Source organism: Magnolia sinica, chromosome 18, assembly GCF_029962835.1.
Source record: "Magnolia sinica isolate HGM2019 chromosome 18, MsV1, whole genome shotgun sequence".
Lineage (NCBI taxonomy): Eukaryota > Viridiplantae > Streptophyta > Magnoliopsida > Magnoliales > Magnoliaceae > Magnolia > Magnolia sinica.
Genome location: NC_080590.1, coordinates 11,381,025 through 11,403,581, shown reverse-complemented (window position 1 = coordinate 11,403,581; position 22,557 = coordinate 11,381,025). Strand labels below are relative to the sequence as shown.

The 22,557-nt window shown below is 40.6% G+C and overlaps 1 protein-coding gene across 1 annotated transcript; it reads right to left on the bottom strand.

Annotated features, from left to right (window-relative positions):
• Positions 1–13,443: 13,443 nt before the first annotated feature.
• On the bottom strand, positions 13,444–17,210 carry LOC131232901 (expansin-B18-like). Its single transcript, XM_058229424.1, has 4 exons — positions 16,949–17,210; positions 16,220–16,332; positions 15,826–16,013; positions 13,444–13,844 (listed from the first exon to the last, which is right to left on the bottom strand). The coding sequence occupies exons 1-4, from the start codon at positions 17,157–17,159 to the stop codon at positions 13,496–13,498; spliced, it is 861 nt and encodes a 286-aa protein (XP_058085407.1). The 5' UTR covers positions 17,160–17,210; the 3' UTR covers positions 13,444–13,495.
• Between the last annotated feature and the right edge of the window lie 5,347 nt (positions 17,211–22,557).

Sequence of the window (22,557 nt, the reverse complement as noted above, 5' to 3'; positions counted from 1 at the left end):
ATTTTATCTCTTCATTTTAGGACATGAGCCCAGAAATAAAAAGATCTCCACCTCAAGTGAGCCACTCCATAAAAAACAAGGGGAATTGAACCCCTACAATTAAAAGTTGAAATGAGCCTAAATCCCACAAGGATAGATACCTGTCATCCAACTTGTTAATAAAGTCAAACAAGCATACACGAAGGGTAAACACAAATATCAGATTGATCTAAAACTTACGTGGCCCCATAAAAAGAATTGAGTGGTAAGAATTCAATTCTCCTTGTTTCCTGTAGTGTGGTCCACTTTAGCTTTAAATCTGCCTCTTTTTTGGTCGTGCCCTAAAATGAACGGGTAAAATGGATGGATGGTGTGGATCAGACACATACATGACAGTGGACCCTACATATTTGAGTGGAAAAAAGTCTTATTTCCTCTGCTTTTAACGTAATAGCGTTCAAATAAGCTTACAAGTCAACATCCAAGTGAAGGTTGCTGAAGATAAATACAAGTGTAAGTAATAATTACTCATTTGCATCAAATGCATAAATTGAAAAACAAACAGGCCCTAATCAATCCATTGGATGCATAAAGAAATAGATATTTACTAAAATCAAAACCAATGGTTCACCTGCAAGATACATGTGCTGCCTATCTGTTATTTGGAGCATGTATTTATAGGTTAGAACATGGGTAACATGGGTGAATGTCCACATTAAGTCATTCCATACTAGGCTGGGCTGAAATGACCTAACCTCAAGCTCAACTTGATCAGACCATACAAGCCAGGCACAAGCCCAACCCACGGGTTAAGCTAATAGCTCTAACCCAGGGGATGTTAGCCAACTGGCCGTTGCCACCCCTACTCTTACGAAATTCGCCAATTAGGGAAGAATCGGGCTAGGAGGCTAGAAGCCCATGGGCTTGGAATGAAGGCTCATTAATTGCTACTTTAGCTTCGATTTATCCTACAATCAACACTATCGGGCGGATGTTTCAATGACGGTGTCAGCTGGATGGCCAGTACCGACTACCAAGCCTAAGGGAGTGTTTAGTGCAAGGTATTGGGAAGGACTAGGTGGGATGAGATTAAAAAAAATGTAATTATTACATGTAGCTAATAGTTGGGATTGTCGCATGTGGATAAGCTTAATTTCATGCTATGTTTATAATACGGTGGTACATTGAATGGATATACCCACCATCATTTGAAACTATTGAGAATAACATATATGTGTTATATCCAAATCGTTCATCTATTTTGTAACCTCATTTTATGGCATCGACTAAAAAATGAGGCAGATCCAAAACTTATGTGGCCTCAAAAAAGTTTTCAATGGTAGGTATTCAATCCCCGCTGCTTTCTATGGTGGAGTCCACTTGAGCTTTAGATTTACCTGATTTTTTGGTACATGCTCTAAAATGATCTCCAAAAATGAGTGGACGGTGTGAATATAGCCCACACATCATAGAGGGACCTACACAACTTGCTAACATTGTGTGGAACCCAATGCAATCTCATCTAATATAATTCCCAGCTTTTTCATTCTTCTCACTTTGCACAGGACCAAATGCATTTCCATCCCACCAAATCCGGTCTAATACCAGGTGCCAAATGCCCTCTGAAGTGTCAGCTTTCGCTGGTTTAGACGTAAGAAGACTCGACTTAACTGGACCAGACCTGTCCATCTACGAACCTTCAAGTACGGATCCTCTGTTTGCCAAAACCATGACTTTCCTCCTTTTTTCCTCCGTTGCTGTATAGTCATTGGTCCGTCTCAGTCAAGCGATGCAAAATCAACGCATTCCACGATCACACGGTCCAATTACACTGCGACAACCAGCTTAACGCAAACAGAGTATCTGTATTCCAAACCTTCACATTAATGCATGGGTCCACAGCACCGACCACTACCAACATCGGTAGTGGAGGTGTCACTGCCAAATCCCAGTTCTTACCAAATAGCACGAATTTGGCAAAATGCCTTTTTCACATCAAAAAAGTTACTTTATCCGGAACGGATTGCATGGATCCGGAGAACCGAGAGCGGATTAGGTGAGGCCCCGAATATGGGGCCCACTTTACTGTTTTTATTGTTTTTTTCCGGCTCATTTTAGCTCATCAACCCAAATATAAGAAGATCCAAATCTCAGGTGAACCACACCATAGGAAAGAACGCCAACCATTAAAAGCTTCCTAGGGACTAACTTAATTCCTATCATAATGTTTATTTTCCGTCGAAACTGTTCATAAAGTAACACAGATATGGATGAAGAGAAAACACAAACATTGGCTTGATCCACAACTTTTGAAGCCCATAATAAAATTTTAATGGCTAATCACCTTTGTTTCTTGTGGTGTGGTCCACCTTAGATTTAAATCTGCTTTAACTTTGAGATCATAATCTAAAATAAGTTGGAAAAAAGGATGGACAGAATAGATATGCAGTACATACATCAAAGTGGCCCCATGACCAGGGCTGCACCACGTTGTGTGAGGCCCGGGCGCACCTAATCCTCTCCCAGCGAAACCACACGTCCGTGAATCTGTAAATGTGGGGCCCACCATAATGTATGTGTTTTATATCCACCCTGTTCATCCATTTTTTCAGATTATCTAAGGGCATGGCATGACCTAAAAAATGAAGCATATCCAAATCTTAGGTGGACCACACAACAAGAAATAGTGGTGATTAAAGGCCTACGGCTAAAAACTTCCTAGAGTCTGCCATAATGTTTATATGGGGTCCAACCTATCCATTAGGCTACACATACCTGGACGACTGGAAAACACAAATATTAGCTCCTAAAAAGATTTTAATGGTGGGACTTTAATCACCGATATTTCCTACCGTATGGTCTACCTCATATTTCGATCTTGTTCAATTTGGGGTCATGTTATAAGATAAGCTGGAAGAAGCAGATGAATAACATTGATATAAAAGGCATACATGATAGTGGACATACATCACGGTGGGCCCCACTGAATGGATCCACTGACGTCCGTGATCCACCGAAGCCACGTCCGTTTGATTACGTGCATCCACACATGTTTCTATAACTGTTTCTCCAAACAGGAAGCGGATTGCAGCATACTGAGTAAACACTGTGAGGTCCACCATGATTTACACATTTTTTCCGTGCTGTCTGTCCATTTTACTATGTAATTTTAGGGCTTGAGCTTAAAAATGAAGCATATAAAATCTTCAAATGGACCACACCACAGGAAACAGTTGAATTGAACATCTATGGTTTAAAAATTCGTGGGGGTCACATAAGTTTTGGATCAAGCTTATGTCTGTGTTTTCACTTCATCCATGTCTGTATGATCTTATGCCCAGGTTGGATAATAAATAAATATAACATTGGGGCCTAGCAAGGTTTTAGTAGTGGAAATCACTATCCTCACAGTTTCCTGTGGTATGATCGGCCTGATCTTTGGATATGCTTCAGTTTTGGCCTCAACTGATGAAAAAAATGGATGGATGGCGTGGATAGACCACATATATTCAAGGTTGGACCAACCCAGTTTACTGGGTACGATAAAAGCGACAATCTGATTTCCTCCTAACAGAACCCCTGTTTGTCTTGCGTACACGAAAGCCACGAAAGCAATTGCAAAGTCGTTTTCAAGTGCACGGGAGCGGATTGCCTGGTGACCCGAGCCGCAGATATATCTATGATACTGGAGCTGTGGAAGTCTGTGGGTCCATAGAGATGTCAGTGACAAATCCACTCCGTCAATCTATTTTGAAAGATTACGATAGGAAAGAATTCTAAAAATCAACCAGATCAAAACTCAGGTTGGCCACACCGCGTGAAACAGAGGAAATTGAATGCTTTTATCTTATTGTCATCTTTCAAAAGAGATGGAAAGAGTTGATTTGTCACGGACATCTCGATGGACGCCACACAGCAATCCATATTTTAGCGAATTTTTCTCTAACTTTTAACTTTTTTAAATTTTATTTTATTTATTTATTTATTTATTATTATTATTTTTTTTGGGTTAGCTTGTTAGTACACACACTCCATGTTAGCCACCATCCGCTAGGGGTGGATACCAAGACCTACGGTGTTGAAACGAGGCATCTCCACAGAGTCTGCCAATTGAGCTATGGATCTGGGCGTAACTTCTAACTTATCAATGATTATTTAGAAATCACACGGTGCTTTTGAGAGAAGAAATCTCAAAAATATCTTCATTTCCAATAATTAGTAAAACTCAAGACTTGCCGGGACAACTTGGTACGTGCATAACATCTAACCCGTCAAAAGCATGCACCGAAATATCAGGTCAATCAATTCATTATATCAAGATTTTTATTGATTGGTCCACCTTAAAATTGAAACCAGGTCAATCAATTCATCATATAGAGATTTTTATAGATTGACCCACCTTAAAATTGAAAGCAGGTCAATCAATTCATCATATAGAGATTTTTATGGATTGACCCACCTAAAAATTGAAACCGCCATAGTTTTTGCCAGTATAATTACAATGTTGTGTGCAACTGTTGGTTAGGTTAAATGGGACAGACATGGAACGGATTCGCTTCAAACACTGCCAATTTTACAAAACAATTCATTTCATCTAAATCTGTGGATCATATTATGATTTAACCCGCCTGAGTTTCGAGTCGAATAATATAAATGGTGGGTCCCACCTTATACACGGATCGGATCTCATAGATAAGACTAAGTTGGTACGTTCTACAAGACACGGCGTGCTATTATCCCCGGCTCCCATGTGCAAGGAGATTTGAGGGATTGCGTCCTCATTCGGGGAAACGGACACCGCCACGAGCCGGCCGGCTGATGGTCGGTTCTCTGTGGGCCCCACCACGATGTATTTGTTTCATCCACTCCGTTCATACATTTTTAAAGATCATTTTAGGGTTTGATCCATATAAATCTCAGGTGGACTACACCACAGGAAAACAATAGTGATTGGATATCTACCATTAAAATCCTCCTAAGGCCCACTGTACTGTTTATTCGACATCCAACCTGTTTATTAGGTCATACCCAGATGAAGGGAAAAACAATATCATCTTGATCCAAAACTTTTATGGCCCCCAAAATTTTTTTAATGGTTGACGTTCATTCAACGCTGTTTCCTGTATTGCGGTCCACTTGATATTTTGATATACTCATTTTTGGTACCATTCCATAAAATGATCTAGAAAAATAGATGGACGGCATGATGAAACACACACATCATGGTGGGGTCACGTAGCACCAACCATCAGCCATTGGCTGGTGGCAGGGGGAGTAGCCAATCCGTTTCCCTCATTTGGTCGATAATTCACGGGGGAGTCATTGGAAACTCCGGCAACGTTTCATACGCAGGCACTCATAAATTGCAGACGTGTCATGAAGCAAATTCAATTAAACCAATTAAATTATGGAATTTGAACAATCTTAACCGCTGATTAACGAACAGTTGTTTGTTGAAATAGGAACGTTAGATTATTATTATTTTCCATTTAAACCGTCCAATAGATGTCCACCAATCTGGTACATTAGATAAACAAATAGGCGTACTTACTAATTCATGATACATCAATACGAGGACCGACGGTTTGAGCAGTTTAAGTTGAAAAAATTGTAGTCGAAGCATGCACATTCTAAGTGCCACCGCATCATCCATCACACTCTGATAGACCGTATATAGTGTCGGTCGAATAAAATGGTTACTCTGGGGGAAGTTGATTGATACTCTAAGGGTGTATGTGCCACTTAATACCCTGGTGCTCAGAAATCACACACGCGGCATACACTAATCAAATAAACCGAATAAATTGTGGAGCTCACAGTCACTTGAGTCATAGTCCCAAGATCAGATCGGCTGAATAATCCTAACCTTTGATTCGTGGACTCTTGTTTGTTGAAGCAGGACTCTTGGGTTTTTTATTTTTAACTGTCCAATAAAAAATGCTGATCGTACATTAAGATAGTTATGTTATGGACAAATGACTTAAATCTGTCTGGTGGTCTGTCGATGACATCGACAGGGTTTCGATAACATTGACGCCAGTCGTCGATGACATTGAATGTTGTTCGATGCCATCGATAATTCACAGAATTTTTCACCCCTGGTCGCTGGACAGTTTTGGTCCGTTTTCGATGACATCGAAGATGTTACGCAGATTTTGCAATTTTTATTTTCTATTTCGAGACTACTTCTTTCTAAACTTATATAAAATAGGTGTATGCGGGATTGAGAGGTATTCTAATGCTTTCTAAAAGAGTTCCAAGTATTCCTAAAAGGATTTTAGGGTTTCTAAAAGGTATAACAAGGGTGAGATTCGAGGTTGTTCGAATTGAGTAAGTCCTCTCTCTTCATAATTTCTATTTTCATATTGGAGATCTGTCGCTTTGTGCCGTGATTTTTTTCCACAAGAATTTTCAACGTTAAATCTGTGTTCTCTTATATGTACTCGGTGTCATTGGATTGCTATCCTAGATCTAGATCTGTGTGATTCCGCAAGCTAAAATCCTAACAAGTTAATAAGGGTAATTTTTTGTTTCAGATACATCTAAATTGTAGCCCATAATTTGAATTAGTTATGCAATTTTTTTTTTCAAAGCAATTTCTAAGTGTATTATCCATCACAAACTGCTAGAGTATCAAAGATTTTTCTCCTTTTATTTTGCTTTTGCGAGCAGATTAGGTGAGGTATGGGTCATAGCTTAGCGTGGGAGGCACTGATCATGGGGACCACCTTGATATATGTGTTGTATATCCATGCCATCCATAAGTTTTCCGGCTCATTTTAGGGAATTTTCCTAAAAATAAAGTAGATCCACATCTCAAGTGGACCACATGGTGGGAATTGAACGTACACCATTAAAAATTTCTTGTGGGCTAAGAAAAGTTTTGGATCGAGCTGATATTTGTGTTTTCCTTTCATCCCGGTCTGTCTAACATTATCAACCCGTTGGATGAAAAATTAACATTACAGTGGTACATGAAATTTTTCAACGGTAGACATTCAATGAGAACTTTTTCTTGTGGTGTGGTCCACTTGAGATTTGGATCTACTTCATTTTCGGAACCATGAGCTAAAATAAGCTTGAAAAGTTGATGGACAGCGTGGATATATAACACATGAATCAAAGTAGTCCCAACGGCGAGGGCTTCACCCACTAAGCTATTACCCCGGCATCACGTAATCCACTCCCTTTGCTTTTGGTTGGGGAACTGACAAGAGTCCAAGTGGGCCCATGTGCGTGTTGTGGGGGGGCTTCGTTTCTTATTACAGCGTGTGGTCTTGGTGGTCCATCTTGTCGCTTGCAGATGAAGCAAGTTTCAGTGCACGCGAAAGCATCCCCTCTTTTCTAAAATATAATCTCTTAGACATCACGCACTCTATCGATGTGTAGAAGTTACGATTTACATGAACGAGATCCGGATCGTTCATTTGTTTGTTATCTACTTTGGGTGGGCCACACCGCTAAATTCACGCTCTTACCAATTATTGTGGACCATTTGTTCTAATCGGGAAAGCTCCTCCGATCAGTGGCCAGGATCACCTCACCAGTGTCGCTCCTCCGATCAGTGACCAGGATCACCTCACCAGGGTCGCTTTTGGCATATGCGCCGTTTGTGGTTAGGCCCGACGGATGAATGGTCGGGATTTTATACCTACGTTTAAGTGCCTACTAACTAACTTTGATAATGGGAATCGGATCCGCTGCCTGAACCATGGGACGTACCGTACATCCGTGTCATTGGGGAGCGGATCGGGTGTTTCCCGGGTAACACGTAACACTTTAGTGGGTGTTAACCTTACCGTGGGGCCCACCTTGATGATGTGATGTATATCCAATCCGTCCATCCATTTTCTCAGCCCAGTTTAGGAATTTGTAGAAATAATTTAGCAGATACAAATCTCATATGTAACACACCACAGGAAACAGTGGTGATTAACGCCCACCATTAAAAAATTACCAGCGCCCTCCGTAAGAAGGTTCTTAATGTTTATTTTACATCCAACTGGTTGGTAAGACCAAAGAGACCTGGATGAAGAGACAATACAAATATCAGCCTGATCCAAAACTTTTATGGTCTACGAAAAGTTTTTAATGGCCATTCACCACTATTTTCAATGGTGTGGTCCGCCGGAGATTTGGATCTACTTAATTTTGGTGTCAAAATCCCAAAATGAGTTGAAAAACGTATGTACGGCGGGGATACACTAAATACATCAAGGTGGGTCCCACACGGTAAAAGCAACACCCACTGAAGTCTTACTCGGGTAATACCTCATGCGCTCCCGTGTCCTTGCTGCATCCTTGCTATATATGGTATAGATCGAAACCGTTCATTTCAAATTCATGCGCCATGGGAATCCGAACCCTTTAAACAGTAGCACATAAGTGAATTCGGAAAAAAAAAAAAAAAAAAATCAACAATGGGTCACGATCAGTGCGAAAACATTCATTCATTAGATGCTTATCATAGCTAGATTTAGAATAGTTCCGTCCAATATTCGCGGGCCAACAAATGTTCTCTGATGGCACGTGTATCACTATCTATCGGCAATGATCCCATCCAATCAATCTTCATCAGGCATCAATCAATGGTAGAGCCCAAAGGACGCTTGTCGTCAGTGCAGGCATTGAGTGGAGTCATGAAATTGCTGCCCAATCATCTCCCTCGATGATATTGATGAGTTAGTAAATAATAGAAAAAGGCTGCTTTATTATAATTTGAAATCTATGTAACTGAAAGTGTCAGCCAACATTCTTTAATTTTGTGATGACTTCCATGATATGTTCCAATAGTCTTAATGGACCAATCTAAGCCATTCATCAGGTGGGCCTGACCATGTAGATATAAAATGGTCCACGATATTCCAACAGTTTGAAAAGTGTGGACGACCATAGTAATAATGAATGGATTGAATCTCTGTAGCTATGTTCCATGCTGACACACGTGTGGCATGTACATGAGCTTATGTTGTGGGCTTAGCTAATCTCCTTAGGGGAGCGTTTGGCGCATGGTATTAGATGGGATTAGGTGGGATAGGATTGCATTTGGTCCCATACCAATTCCACTCACGGCCTATTTGGCCAGGTGGATTGGAAGGGATTGAATGTTATTAGGGTGGATGTCATGGATTTCTAGGTAATGATGGTGTTGTCAGTGGATTGTCTTTAGATCCCTGGAATTCTATATCCCTGGATTGCTATATCTAGTCTGTTTGGCACGCCCCGCCAATCACGGGATTAAACCTTCCCATCCCTTCCAATCCCTCAAACCAAACACGTCCTAGACAAATTTGAACAGATTTGGGTGGATTGGATGGGATTTAGGGCCCATTTGGCTGGTCGGATTGGAAGGGACTGGATGATATTGGAAGGGATTGGAAGTTAAATCCCGGGATTGGCCGGACGTGCCAAATAGAGTTGGTGATCTTATTCTAATCCCATGGATCTTAAGACAATCCACTGGCAACACCATTATTACCTTTAAATCCCATCCAATCCACCCTAATCTGTTCAAATTTGCTGGGGACGTGTTTGGTTTGAGGGATTGGAAGGGATGGGAAGGTTTAATCCTGTGATTGGCCAAGTGTGCCAAACAGACTGGATATAGCAATCCCATGGATCTCAAGACAATCCACTGGCAACACCATCATTACCTGGAAATCCATGCCATCCTCCCTAATACCATTCAATCCCTTCCAATCCACCCGGCCAAATGGGCCCTCAATGTTTGAGTATACTAGAAAAGCTTGGAATTAGATGAGATGGAATTGCATCAAGTCCTATGTCAATTCCACTCAATGTTAGCAAGTTGTGTATGTCCCACCATGATGTGTGGACTATATCCACACCGTCCACCCATTTTTCGAGATCATTTTAGAGCATGGGCCAAAAAATCAGGTAGATCTAAAGCTCAAGTGGACCTCACCATAGAAAGTAGTGGGGATTGAATACCTATCATTGAAAACTTCTTCGAGGCCACATAAGTTTTGGATCCGCCTCATTTTTAGGCCCATGCCATAAAATGAGGTTACAAAACAAATAAACGGTTTAGATATAATACATATGTGTTATTCTCAATAGTTTCAAATGATGATGGGTATATCCATTCAATGTACCACCGTATTACAAACATAGCATATAATTAAACTTATCCCATGGTATTAGGGGACAATCCCTGCCATGGGTAATAATTGTGTTTTTTTAATCCCATCCCACCTAATCCTTCCCAATACCATGCGCCACACCATGTTTGGCGCATGGTATTAGATGGGATGGAATTGCATTTGGTCCGTGCCAGTTTCACTCAATGTAGGGGAAAAATGGAAAAGCTTGGAATTAAATGAAATGGAATTGGATTGGGTCATGTGCCAATTCCACTCAATGTTAGCAAGTTGTGCATGTCCCACCATGATGTGTGGGCTATATTTACACCGTCCACCCATTTTTCAAGATAATTTTAGAGCATGGGCCAAAAAATCAGGTAGATCTAAAGTTCAAGTGGACCCCACCATGGAAAGTAGCTGGGATTGCATACCTACTGTTGAAAACTTCTTTGGAGCCACATAAGTTTTAGATCTATCTCATTTTTAAGCCCATGTCATGAAATGAGGTTAGAAAACAATTGAACGGTTTGGATATAACACATGTGTTATTCTTAATAGTTTCAAATGATGGTGGGTATATCTATTCAATGTACCGCTGTATTACAAACATAGCATGGAATTAAGTTTATCCCATGGTATCAGAGGACAATCCCCGCCCTGTGTAATAATTATGTTTTTTGAATCCCATCTCACCTAATCCTTCCCAATGCCACGAGTGTTTGGCTAGACGCTGGATACGGGTTAAAGACGTTTTACAAGGGTTATACTGTTTACATCTCATCCCCTTTTCTATTTGGGACAGCGGGATAAAAACCATTCCACCGCACCCTCGTAAACAGTGCCTGGATTCCGCCAATCCCGAGATATAGGTTTTCACCGCTGTGTAGGGCCCACCAAGATATCAATGAGATATCTACTCCCTCCATCATTTTCACTTGCCTATATTCAGTCATGAAGTTGTTTTGAGGCAGCTATAAAGCAGTGAGTGGGACACACCATGAGAAGCAGTGGAGATGCAAACCCATCCATTTGTGACCATCCAAGCACCCTGTTGGATATCTCATGGGCCATCCCAAACCCATGGGATCAACAGACAAACACCGACACCACCATCATTACCTTAAAAACCATTCCATCCCACCTAATCCCATGGGACCGGTCCGGCCAAACATGCCCTTAGATGGTATTAGATGGGATTAGGTGGGATGGAAATGCATTTGATCCCATGTCAATTCCACTCAGGTCCGTTTGGCCGAGTGGATTGGAAGGGATTGAATGGTATTAGGGTGGATGGCATGGATTTCAAAGTAATGATGGTGTTGTCAGTGATTGTCTTAAGATCCATGGGATTGCTATATCGAGTCTGTTTGGCATGCCCAGTCAATCCTGGTATTAAACCTTCCCATCCCTTCCAATCCCTGGAACCAAACACATCCCAGGCAAATTTGAACGGATTAGGGTGGATTGGATAGGATTTAAGGGCCCGTTTGGCCACCCGCATTAAGTGGGAGTAGATGGGATTGCATTCATCGGCCCGGTATATCACCGTATAGTCATGTTTGGAGACGATTTTTCAACCCGGGATAATCGTTCTCTAGGTCTCCCATCGATACAAATCCTTCCCCTGACACGCAGGCACCTCGAAACTACTCAGAAATATGCGGCGAACAAGTAATCCAATTAAAAATTATGGGACCCACTTTAGATGTATCACGATATAAAAATTAGATTTATTTGATCATCTGAATATTGGATTAGTGGACATTTCTTGGACGGTTAAAAACGAAATATTTCCAATGGTACTGTCTCAACAAACAAATGTCCACGAATCAGGGATTAGGATTGATAAAATAATCTTATTTTTGGCATGTGAATTAAAAAAGATGGTTCCAATAATTTTAACGGTTTTAATTGAGTTTATCTGTTCTAGGTGTCCAATATCTGAATGCCCTAGTATGAAACACATACCCTGCCAGAGTATCAAATAACTCCGCTTTGTGAAGACATTCACGCATGGAATTATACGGTCCTGAGCTCTCATCAGCAAACGCGTGGATTGCTGACGTGATGATGCCAGATTGTGGGGCCCATGTATCACTGATCCAGACCGTTAGGAGATATACGGGAACTGTTTGCATTCAGCAGAAAAGTGGCCAATTAATCTACGGTTTAGGATAATCCCATCCGTCAGATTTCCATCTCACCCTCCATCCAAGCTATTGCTAATCATATCATTGGTTTGGATAGACGGAACATGGACCAAAACTTGTTGGTGGATATGGACGGCTAAGTTTATTTCACAATCAAATGAGCTGGAAATGGATGGACGGTGTGGATATAAAACACGTACTTCACAATGGGCCCCACAGTGCCACTGTGTTTAACAATCCCGAGTCTATCCAAACATGAGTTTAGCAAACACAAGAGTATTTGCAAAATGACTTTTCCAATCCTATCTTTCCCAAACATAACTTTACTCCAATCCCACATAATAAAAGTTACTCTTATATTTTCCAAACATGGCATTAAAAAGCATGGGATACACCAATCCAAAGACAATACTTTACACATGCATTAATTACTACTTTTTCAATTTTATCTACTGCCCTAAAGCTAATGATGGTGTTGTCAATAGATTGTCTTAAGATCCATGCGATTGCTATATCTCGAGATTAGATCACCTAAATTGTTTGGCACGCCCGGCCAATCCTGGAATTTAACTTCCAATACCATCCAATCCCTTCCAATCTACCCGGCCAAACGGGCCCTCAATGTTTGGGAAGACTTGGAAAAGCTTGGAATTAGATTAGATGGAATTGAATTGGTCCGTGCCAATTCCACTCAAGGTTAGCAAGTTGTGTAGGTCCCACCATGATGTATGGGCTATATCCACACCGTCCACCCATTTTTCGAGATCATTTTAGAGCATGGGCCAAAAAATCAGGTAGATCTAAAGCTCAAGTGGACCCTACCATAGAAAGTAACGGGGATTGAATACCTACTGTTGAAAATCTCTTTGGGGCCACATAAGTTTTGTATCTGCCTCATTTTTAGGTCCATGCCATAAAATGAGGTTACAAAATAGATGAACGGTTTGGATATAACACATGTGTTATTCTCAATAGTTTCAAATGATGGTGGGTATATCTATTCAATGTACCACTGTATTAGCTGGAATTAAGCTCATCCCATGGTAACAGGGGACAATCCCTACCATACATAATAATTATGTTTTTTGAATCCCATTCCACCTAATCCATCCCAATACCATGCGCCAAACACCCCCTTAGATACTATAAAGATTAAAAGAACAAACATAGATATTTTATTATTATAATTATTATTAGATTAGATGATTAGAAGAGAAACAAAAGTCCACTGATTATTAGTAATAATTATATTATCACATGATTCTAGGTTTTGTAGTTAACAAAGGAGCGGTAAGTTGCACCAGGCTGCCAATTTTTAGGGATTACATTGCTGGCGACGAGTGTCTTGCCGGATTCTGACGTCAGCCGCAGAGAGAAGGGAGGCTGCAATGCCGCACCTGAGTTTAACTTCCAGTCGGCACCCCACGACTGTTGCATGGAAATCCATGGGTCTGAGTTTGATGAGGATGTGGTCGCTGATGCCTGCTTAAGATCAAGGCCATTGAGATCACCATCTCCGTCTTCGAATTCAACCACAACTGCAAAGTAGTTTGGGTTGGAGCCCGCATCGACGTGGAAGACCAAGTTCTTGCCTGGGTAGTTGCATGCAACTCTGCAAGTCATACACATTCATCAGTCCGAAATGTCAGTCATGGCTTAGAACTAGGGGTGAAGATAGGCTGGGTTTGACCTGAGGGTCCCGCCCAGCTCACGCATAGATGGTCTAGCATAGCACTCCCATGTGGTTGGGCCCGAACCTGACCTGGCCCTACACACACACACACACACACTCACCTGCGCACCTTCTTTTACGTGAGCACTCGTGCTCGCCTTTGTACACGTGTCATGCTCAGATGATCTGAACCCTTTGAAACCTGATAATCCCAATTTCCAGACTGATCCAAAACTCTAGTGGGCCATAGCAAAGATAAATGCAAATCAAGGAGAAAACTTTTTCCTTTCGGCATAGCCGACTAGAATTATGTATTCGGTGAAAGTTAGGCTTGTGAGATTTCAAGGGATTCCGCATCACGTGGACCGTTCAGATTCCGTGCCCATGATACGTATGCAAAGGTGCGCACAGATACTTGGGTAAGAGGTTATGAACCAATTCAACATTTCCAGTAGTTTTAGTAGACGAGACAGAATTGTGAGAGCTTATGGACGCTCTATAATTGAAATTTTTTTTTTGGTCACTTTGTGAGATTTTAAATCATTGGATGGACCAATTCAAGCATGATCCGGCCAAGCAAGTAGGTCCGGCACAAAAGGCAGGTCGGGCATGCTATCTGGCCCATTTTCACCTTTATCGCCAGCAGGGAACTTCTAGGCTGTGAATGGGTTGGGCCTAACAGGCTCCATATTTTGAATAGAGTGGCCAGGCCCGAACAGTTTAAAAACTGGGCTGTAGGCAGACCATCCCAAGGGCTGGAAGTGAGTGGGTCTGACCCGAGCCAAACCATCGGCCACCCCAACTGGACAGAGATTAAAGGCATGATCCGGGCTGGAATTAATTTTTGAGGCCCAACGATTGAATGGGTGGATCTCAATTTTTCGATACATATGGGTCTAATAGAACATCAGTCGTACATTGACTTGTCTTTTGCTTGGCTCGTTGCATGCGGTGGGCCTGCACTGAGATGCTTTACCAGTGAGGCAGTCTGGGACTGGTCCCAGTTTCATAACTCTGGGCTTAGCCATGAGAAGCTTTCGACCATCCCAACCTGGCCCATTTACCCACTAATCCCCACCAAATCTATTGCAGATTTGTAGTCCTTATACATTGCAAGTGGGTGGCCCACGTTTCAGCCGTCCAGGTTATTGGTACGTACATCCATGAATTTACCATGTCCAAATCTATTCCAATTGAATGCGGACCGTTGTAGGCCACACCCCGAATGTCGTGCAACATGACAAACCAATGGTCAGGATAACCGAACCACTGGACCGTTGTCAGAAATAATCGTCAAATAATACTGCGGAGAGACTTTCTAGAGGAGAATCTAATAAATTCCCATTAGTGGGGCCCATGGTCAGGACGATGACGCGCAAGATGGATGAAAATCACCGCCACTTACCACGCTGTGGAAAAATTATACCAGAGTCCAGCGACTCTAGTGCATTCCAATTTTGTCACGTGTATCTTATTATTAGCAGGTAAAGCAGATTATGGTTAGGGCTATAAATGGGCTGGGCTGGACCCCGGTCTAAAATGTAAGCCTGTTTCTTAACCAGGTTGGGCTTGGGTTGTGTCCATGAGCCTGTAATCCCAGCCCGGCCCGTTTTTGGTTTTAATAGAATTTTTGCATACATCATGCCCTACGGGTCACACAAAACTCAGATCTTGAACAAAAATGGGTAGCAGGGTTCGAGCTCGGCCATGCATAAATTTATTTATTTATGGCCTGTCACATGGCTGGCTAGGCTCAGTTTTGGGATTTTCTAAACGGTCTGGGCTTCAACAGACTGTTGACAGCGTCCCTTTCTCACTATTTGGATTTATGAACTTTAAACACGAGCTAGTTATTATTAGTAGTGCAATCAAGTAAAATAAATAAATTTAAATTTTAAGAAAAAAAAAAACGAAAACCTACCTTTCATACTGTATCTGCAGTGTTCCTGCATTGCGTAGTTGATCAGCTTGGCCCGAAATCGCCATGGCACCGAAAGCAGTCCCACTTAGATCGAAATGGACAGACTCCGAAAGACAACCAGGGCACTCATCGGTAATCACAACCGTCACTGGGTTCCCTGAACATGCAGAATTACTGGTGCATTTCACCTGATTTTGAACATAGACATATCACAATCATGCTTAATGTTATTAGTAATTATGTATCAAAGATCAAGTTTAAAAAAGAGAGTAAATGAACTTGTTTTTAGTTAATTAAAAAAAGAGATTATATTACTTAAAATGAGATGAACTCATTTTTAAGCAGCTACCATTGTAAATTAATTTAATTAAAGGAATTAGGTAGTAATTAATACCTGATAACAAGCTCCACATCCCTTCCCAGACTTAAATAGAGAAGGTCCACCAGCTGACACCATAGAGGAGAAAGGAGCTTGCGCCACTGCATTTTGATACCCACATGCTCCACCTGTGTTGTATTTATATCAAATAATAGCAACCAAAAAAAAAACAACTATTATTTTCAGATATATATATATGTGTGTGTGTGTGTGTATATATATATATATATATATATATATATATATATATATAAAGAATAGACCCAACCCATTTAGTACTAAACAGGCCAAGAATTCTAGCTCAAGCCCAACCCAGTCGCATTACACTATGCTCCAACCCAACCAACTTAAAATTCATCAAGCAAGCACGACCAACTTAAACATATGTCATATCTATGTTTATCTTTTATTAGTTTGTTTCAGATATTGGGCCGGATTGGGTCGGGTCTTCTGGGCCAGCCCATTGAGAGCCTATATTAAATTGGGATTGGGCCGGGTTCAACCCATGTCCGAATCATTTACTTAAACAAGCCACATTTTCTAGCCTGAGCCCGACCCGTTACTCATCTAGGCTCGCCCAAACTGAGAACAGTTGAACCATGGGCCGACCTAATCCAGCTCCATCATACACTGTACTGGTATAATTCTTCTGCCAACTTGCTAGATATAATGGCTGATTGTAACTGGGCTGGCCCAGTAATAAATTTCAGGACTTGATATCTCTAACCAATATAAGATCATTACCATCAGATCCGAATCCATTAGGGCTCCCATACCACGTAGCACCGGCCGGGGACCAATTGGATTCAACGGCTGAGACCTTATGCTTACTGTGACCGGCTGAGAAATTTAGATGCTTAGGGTGGAAGCCTAAGCATGTGTGCGAGAGTAGAAAGAGAGCTACAATAGTAAAGAGAGAGAGGGGTGAGGAATGTTGAGGAAGAAAAAGAGCCATTGCTATTCTTTCAAAATGCTAACAACTCCTACTACTGGGAAAGAGTGTTTGTTGTAGGTGTTGATGGTTAAGAGAGAATTCCTTGTGGTATTTATAGACGACCAGAGAGAGAGAGAGAGAGAGAGAGAGAGAGAGAGAGAGAGAGAGAGAGAGAGAGAGAGAGAGAATAGCTGCGCGTACCTTACATGAATCCATGTGAGCTCATATCAGCTCGACTAATTAGCTATGAGTCACTGGCTTGGGCTTGGCTTGGCGTTGGCTTATGAAAAAAACTTCAATGCTCTGACATAGGTTGATGGTTGATACACAGGCACTAAGAAATAGTATACCTGGCACTAAGGCAACTCGAATTTAACCGTACAAATCATGGGGTCCTAATTTAGGCAAGACTGCAAGCCAAAATTTAGAATCGTTCGACTTTCTACGTGTGTGATTGGTAGACATTCAATTGACGGTTGGAATGAAATTTTCAGTGGCTCTAATTTAACAAAAGATGAATGTCCATTAATCAGTGGTTAAGATTGATAGTTGAATATCTACTTTTTTTTCGACGCCGAACTATCTACTTTTGAGTAGAGTATTTTCGACGGTCCATTCAAGTTAATTACGTGTACAATTTCTGAATGTTTGCTTATAAACCTTAGGAATCAGAGAGTTGTATAATGGGTTAAGGCATAATTAATCCATCCTGAAAAAGAATCTATTGATTCCCTCCCAATTAATTGGATCGTATAGATGGATGATGTCTCTGATTCAAATTCACGATGGCCCACCTTTGCTAGGATCAGCAATGGGGCTTTTGTAGTCAATTATCTTATTTGTGGGGCGTAGCGTGGTGGATCATCGTCCGTCTAAGGGATCTCAGCCATGGATGGCATTTGGTTGAAAACCCTACTGGATGGACTACCTTAGACGCATAGAAATGGACGACTGTAATGGAAATAGTGTACAATCAAATTCCACAGATACTTTGGACCGCTAGGATTCCATAGATATAGATCCCTAGATGGATGGTGTAGATACACTGGCCCACATCACGCGTGCCAGCTATTGGTGTAACACCCATACTTTTTCTTTAATGGTGAATACTTGATCCCACTATTCCCTATGATGTGACCCACTTGAGCATTGGATTGCCCTCATTTTCGGGCCCTTACCCTAACTTGACCCAAAAAGACTGATGAGTGGTGTGGATTTGTCACATCATTCCTATAGGGCCCATTCTCTAATTTTATTTTATTTTTTTAAGGAAAAGCTTCTTTTGTAGTGACATGCAAAAGCACGTCACCTCTCCCCACTCCTTGTTGAACTCTCTCTCTTCCTTCTCCTTCAACAAACGTGGTGGATCCTACACCCACCTCAATTCAAACTGCCCGCTTCTTTTTCCATCATTCTCACATTACAGCATCCAGACTGTTAAAATTCATTGGGATTATCCTCAACATACTCCAAGAATATCATGTCAACAGCTTGTGACATGTGGAACTTTTAAACCAAGAACTCACTAGCAAAAACACACTAGACCTCCATTGTCATGCACTTACAAGCTTTCATACACCAATCAACATCGTCCAGCAACCTCGGGATGAAGGAAAACTCACTGTTGCAAATCCGCCATTGATGACCTTAGTCTTCTTTATGGCGTCAAAAATCAATCATTCCATCAACAAGAGGAAGAGGATCGAGACAGTAACATTGAGAGAGATCAGAGAAGAGAAGAAAAGAGTTATAAAAGGAAGAAAATAGAATGATAAAAGGAAGAATGAGAAACATGCAGTTTCATCGAGTTAACTCAGCGAGTCAACCCGATGACCCGCTGGTCCGATCATCCGAACTGATTCGAGATTCTGACTTAGAGCCATTTATGAGCTAAGTTTCTATTCTTCATCATTTGACCTCATACGTTAGAGTAGCCTTGATTCAAGTCGACTCTGATTTAAAGTGTTATTTTTTTATATTTTAATATTAAATAATTAGAAATCTTAGTGTAGGTCTTAATAAATCAGCACATATGATTTGTGTAAGGATGACATCGTTTACATTAAAAATATTTACCAAGTGCTACTAGTCCAAGTGGCGCTGTGTTGAATTAAGTTGAACTTGATCTAACTGGCTCCGAATGGACCGCATTTGTATCAATCTTAGATCTTCTCGCCTAATCCAGCCATACATAGGATATGTCACACTAAATCAGGTAGGTGATCTTCCCTGTTGGGAATTTTAGGTTAATATATAGATTGATTTGATTATTTATCATGTGTTCAATTTATTTGATTATTATAATTAGTTGCAGATTATTTTATTTGATTCTTAATTGCATAGTATAAAGGTAATTTATTTGAGTTATTAATTAATTTCAATTAATTATCGTTATATGCTCAAATTGTAATTAATTCCTTATTATTACATAATAAATAATGTATTTGAATTTATGGGTGCTCTGCCCTAAAAAGATCATTATATTTTTATGGGTGCTCTGCCCAAGGTCATTTCCGAAAGGATCGACACAGTACGGGTGCTTTGCCCAAGGTCATTCCCGAAAGGATCGGCACGGGTGCTTTGCCCTGGATGATTTTTTAAAAGGATCGACACACACGGGTGCTTTGCTCTGGATATTTACCCTAAAAGTCTATTCACCAGGTGCTCTGCCAAGGGTCATTCCCTAAAAGGATCAACACCGGTACTCTGCCAAGGGTCATTCCCTAAAAAGATCAACATACACGGGTACTCTGCCCTGGATTGAACTAAAAAGGATTTTAGATGATTATATTATCTTATTTTGTTATTATGAAATACAAATTGTTATTATTATCATGTAAAATACTGATTTAATACTCGTAATTGATCCTACTTATTTTATTGAGTTGTATTAGTGTTAACATACAGTTTTCAATTTTGGGAATGATTTGACCCTACAAGCCGTTGCGCTCACACCCATCTAGGCTATTTTACGGGGTTTGTATATATGAAGAACCGGTTGAACAAGATTGAAGACTTTTATATTTGTTTATTTATAAATTAATTAAAATTCAATGTATATTGTTATTATTTATTTTTAAATGTCAATGTAATTAAAGATTTAAGAATTGATTAGTGAACAATATTTAATGACAATGATTAGTATCCTTTTAGTTGCTCTGATTACCTTAAAAATGCATGAAATAATATGGGTTGCGATATATATTTTATTTAAATACAACTTAGAGTCCTGAAATTTGGGTTCGGGCCTGGCCAACTCGAGTTCCTATTTTTGAGGCGTGACAATTGGCCTTACTGTCTAGTGGGTAGCAGACACTTTTATGTCCAAGATGGACCAGAGAAGGTCCAATCGGAGCCGGAAGTGATAATCAAGACCGTTAGAACTCTAAAATAAGCATATCTGGTAAACCGGAATGAGTTATTCGATACAGTATATATGATTTTGGGGTAGGAGAAGCTACTTTAGCCATCCAACCTCGCTTTGCCACCTTGCCCATACCAAATTTGTGAGATTACATATTTTGATTCTTTTTTTTTTTAGACATGCACCCGCTACACACCCATGCACGTTGTAGTGTGATTTCACCACCTATGGGTTTTGAACCCAAGACCTCGTGTTGAAACTCCTCAGTGTCTACCACTCGGGCAAGGATTGGAACTTAAATTACATTAAATCTACTGGTAAAAATCCTTTTTAATTTTGTTTTTACTATTTATGGTTTTTGCTTGACGATAACTCTTGATCTTCAGAGATTTAGGAGTCGTGCCCAAAGGCTTAGAAAATTTAAGAGAATAACATGATTAGGCCAAATTGAACCCGTACTACTTTTGGCCAAAAATCATTACATCCAGCACGAATCATGACCATATATATATTTTCCCTCGCGAATTCCCTTGCGGACCCTAAAGAATCTTCTTGAATTAATTGGGAGTAATTATCATTTTTAAGGAAGACGGTCATCGACCTCATCGCGAAACTAATCACCTATCATCCATCCCTGCGTCACTATAATCACCGGTAGTTTTCCCCTCTGTACGTCGGTCAAAGTGGTCCCACGTCGATCAGATGGTCCGCGTTTATGGGCCAGCGTACCAATCAAATTCCACAGATACTTTGGACCGCTAGGATTCCATAGATATAGATCCCTAGATGGATGGTGTAGATACACTGGCCCACATCACGCGTGCCAGCTATTGGTGTAACACCCATACTTTTTCTTTAATGGTGAATACTTGATCCCACTATTCCCTATGATGTGACCCACTTGAGCATTGGATTGCCCTCATTTTCGGGCCCTTACCCTAACTTGACCCAAAAAGACTGATGAGTGGTGTGGATTTGTCACATCATTCCTATAGGGCCCATTCTCTAATTTTATTTTATTTTTTTAAGGAAAAGCTTCTTTTGTAGTGACATGCAAAAGCACGTCACCTCTCCCCACTCCTTGTTGAACTCTCTCTCTTCCTTCTCCTTCAACAAACGTGGTGGATCCTACACCCACCTCAATTCAAACTGCCCGCTTCTTTTTCCATCATTCTCACATTACAGCATCCAGACTGTTAAAATTCATTGGGATTATCCTCAACATACTCCAAGAATATCATGTCAACAGCTTGTGACATGTGGAACTTTTAAACCAAGAACTCACTAGCAAAAACACACTAGACCTCCATTGTCATGCACTTACAAGCTTTCATACACCAATCAACATCGTCCAGCAACCTCGGGATGAAGGAAAACTCACTGTTGCAAATCCGCCATTGATGACCTTAGTCTTCTTTATGGCGTCAAAAATCAATCATTCCATCAACAAGAGGAAGAGGATCGAGACAGTAACATTGAGAGAGATCAGAGAAGAGAAGAAAAGAGTTATAAAAGGAAGAAAATAGAATGATAAAAGGAAGAATGAGAAACATGCAGTTTCATCGAGTTAACTCAGCGAGTCAACCCGATGACCCGCTGGTCCGATCATCCGAACTGATTCGAGATTCTGACTTAGAGCCATTTATGAGCTAAGTTTCTATTCTTCATCATTTGACCTCATACGTTAGAGTAGCCTTGATTCAAGTCGACTCTGATTTAAAGTGTTATTTTTTTATATTTTAATATTAAATAATTAGAAATCTTAGTGTAGGTCTTAATAAATCAGCACATATGATTTGTGTAAGGATGACATCGTTTACATTAAAAATATTTACCAAGTGCTACTAGTCCAAGTGGCGCTGTGTTGAATTAAGTTGAACTTGATCTAACTGGCTCCGAATGGACCGCATTTGTATCAATCTTAGATCTTCTCGCCTAATCCAGCCATACATAGGATATGTCACACTAAATCAGGTAGGTGATCTTCCCTGTTGGGAATTTTAGGTTAATATATAGATTGATTTGATTATTTATCATGTGTTCAATTTATTTGAT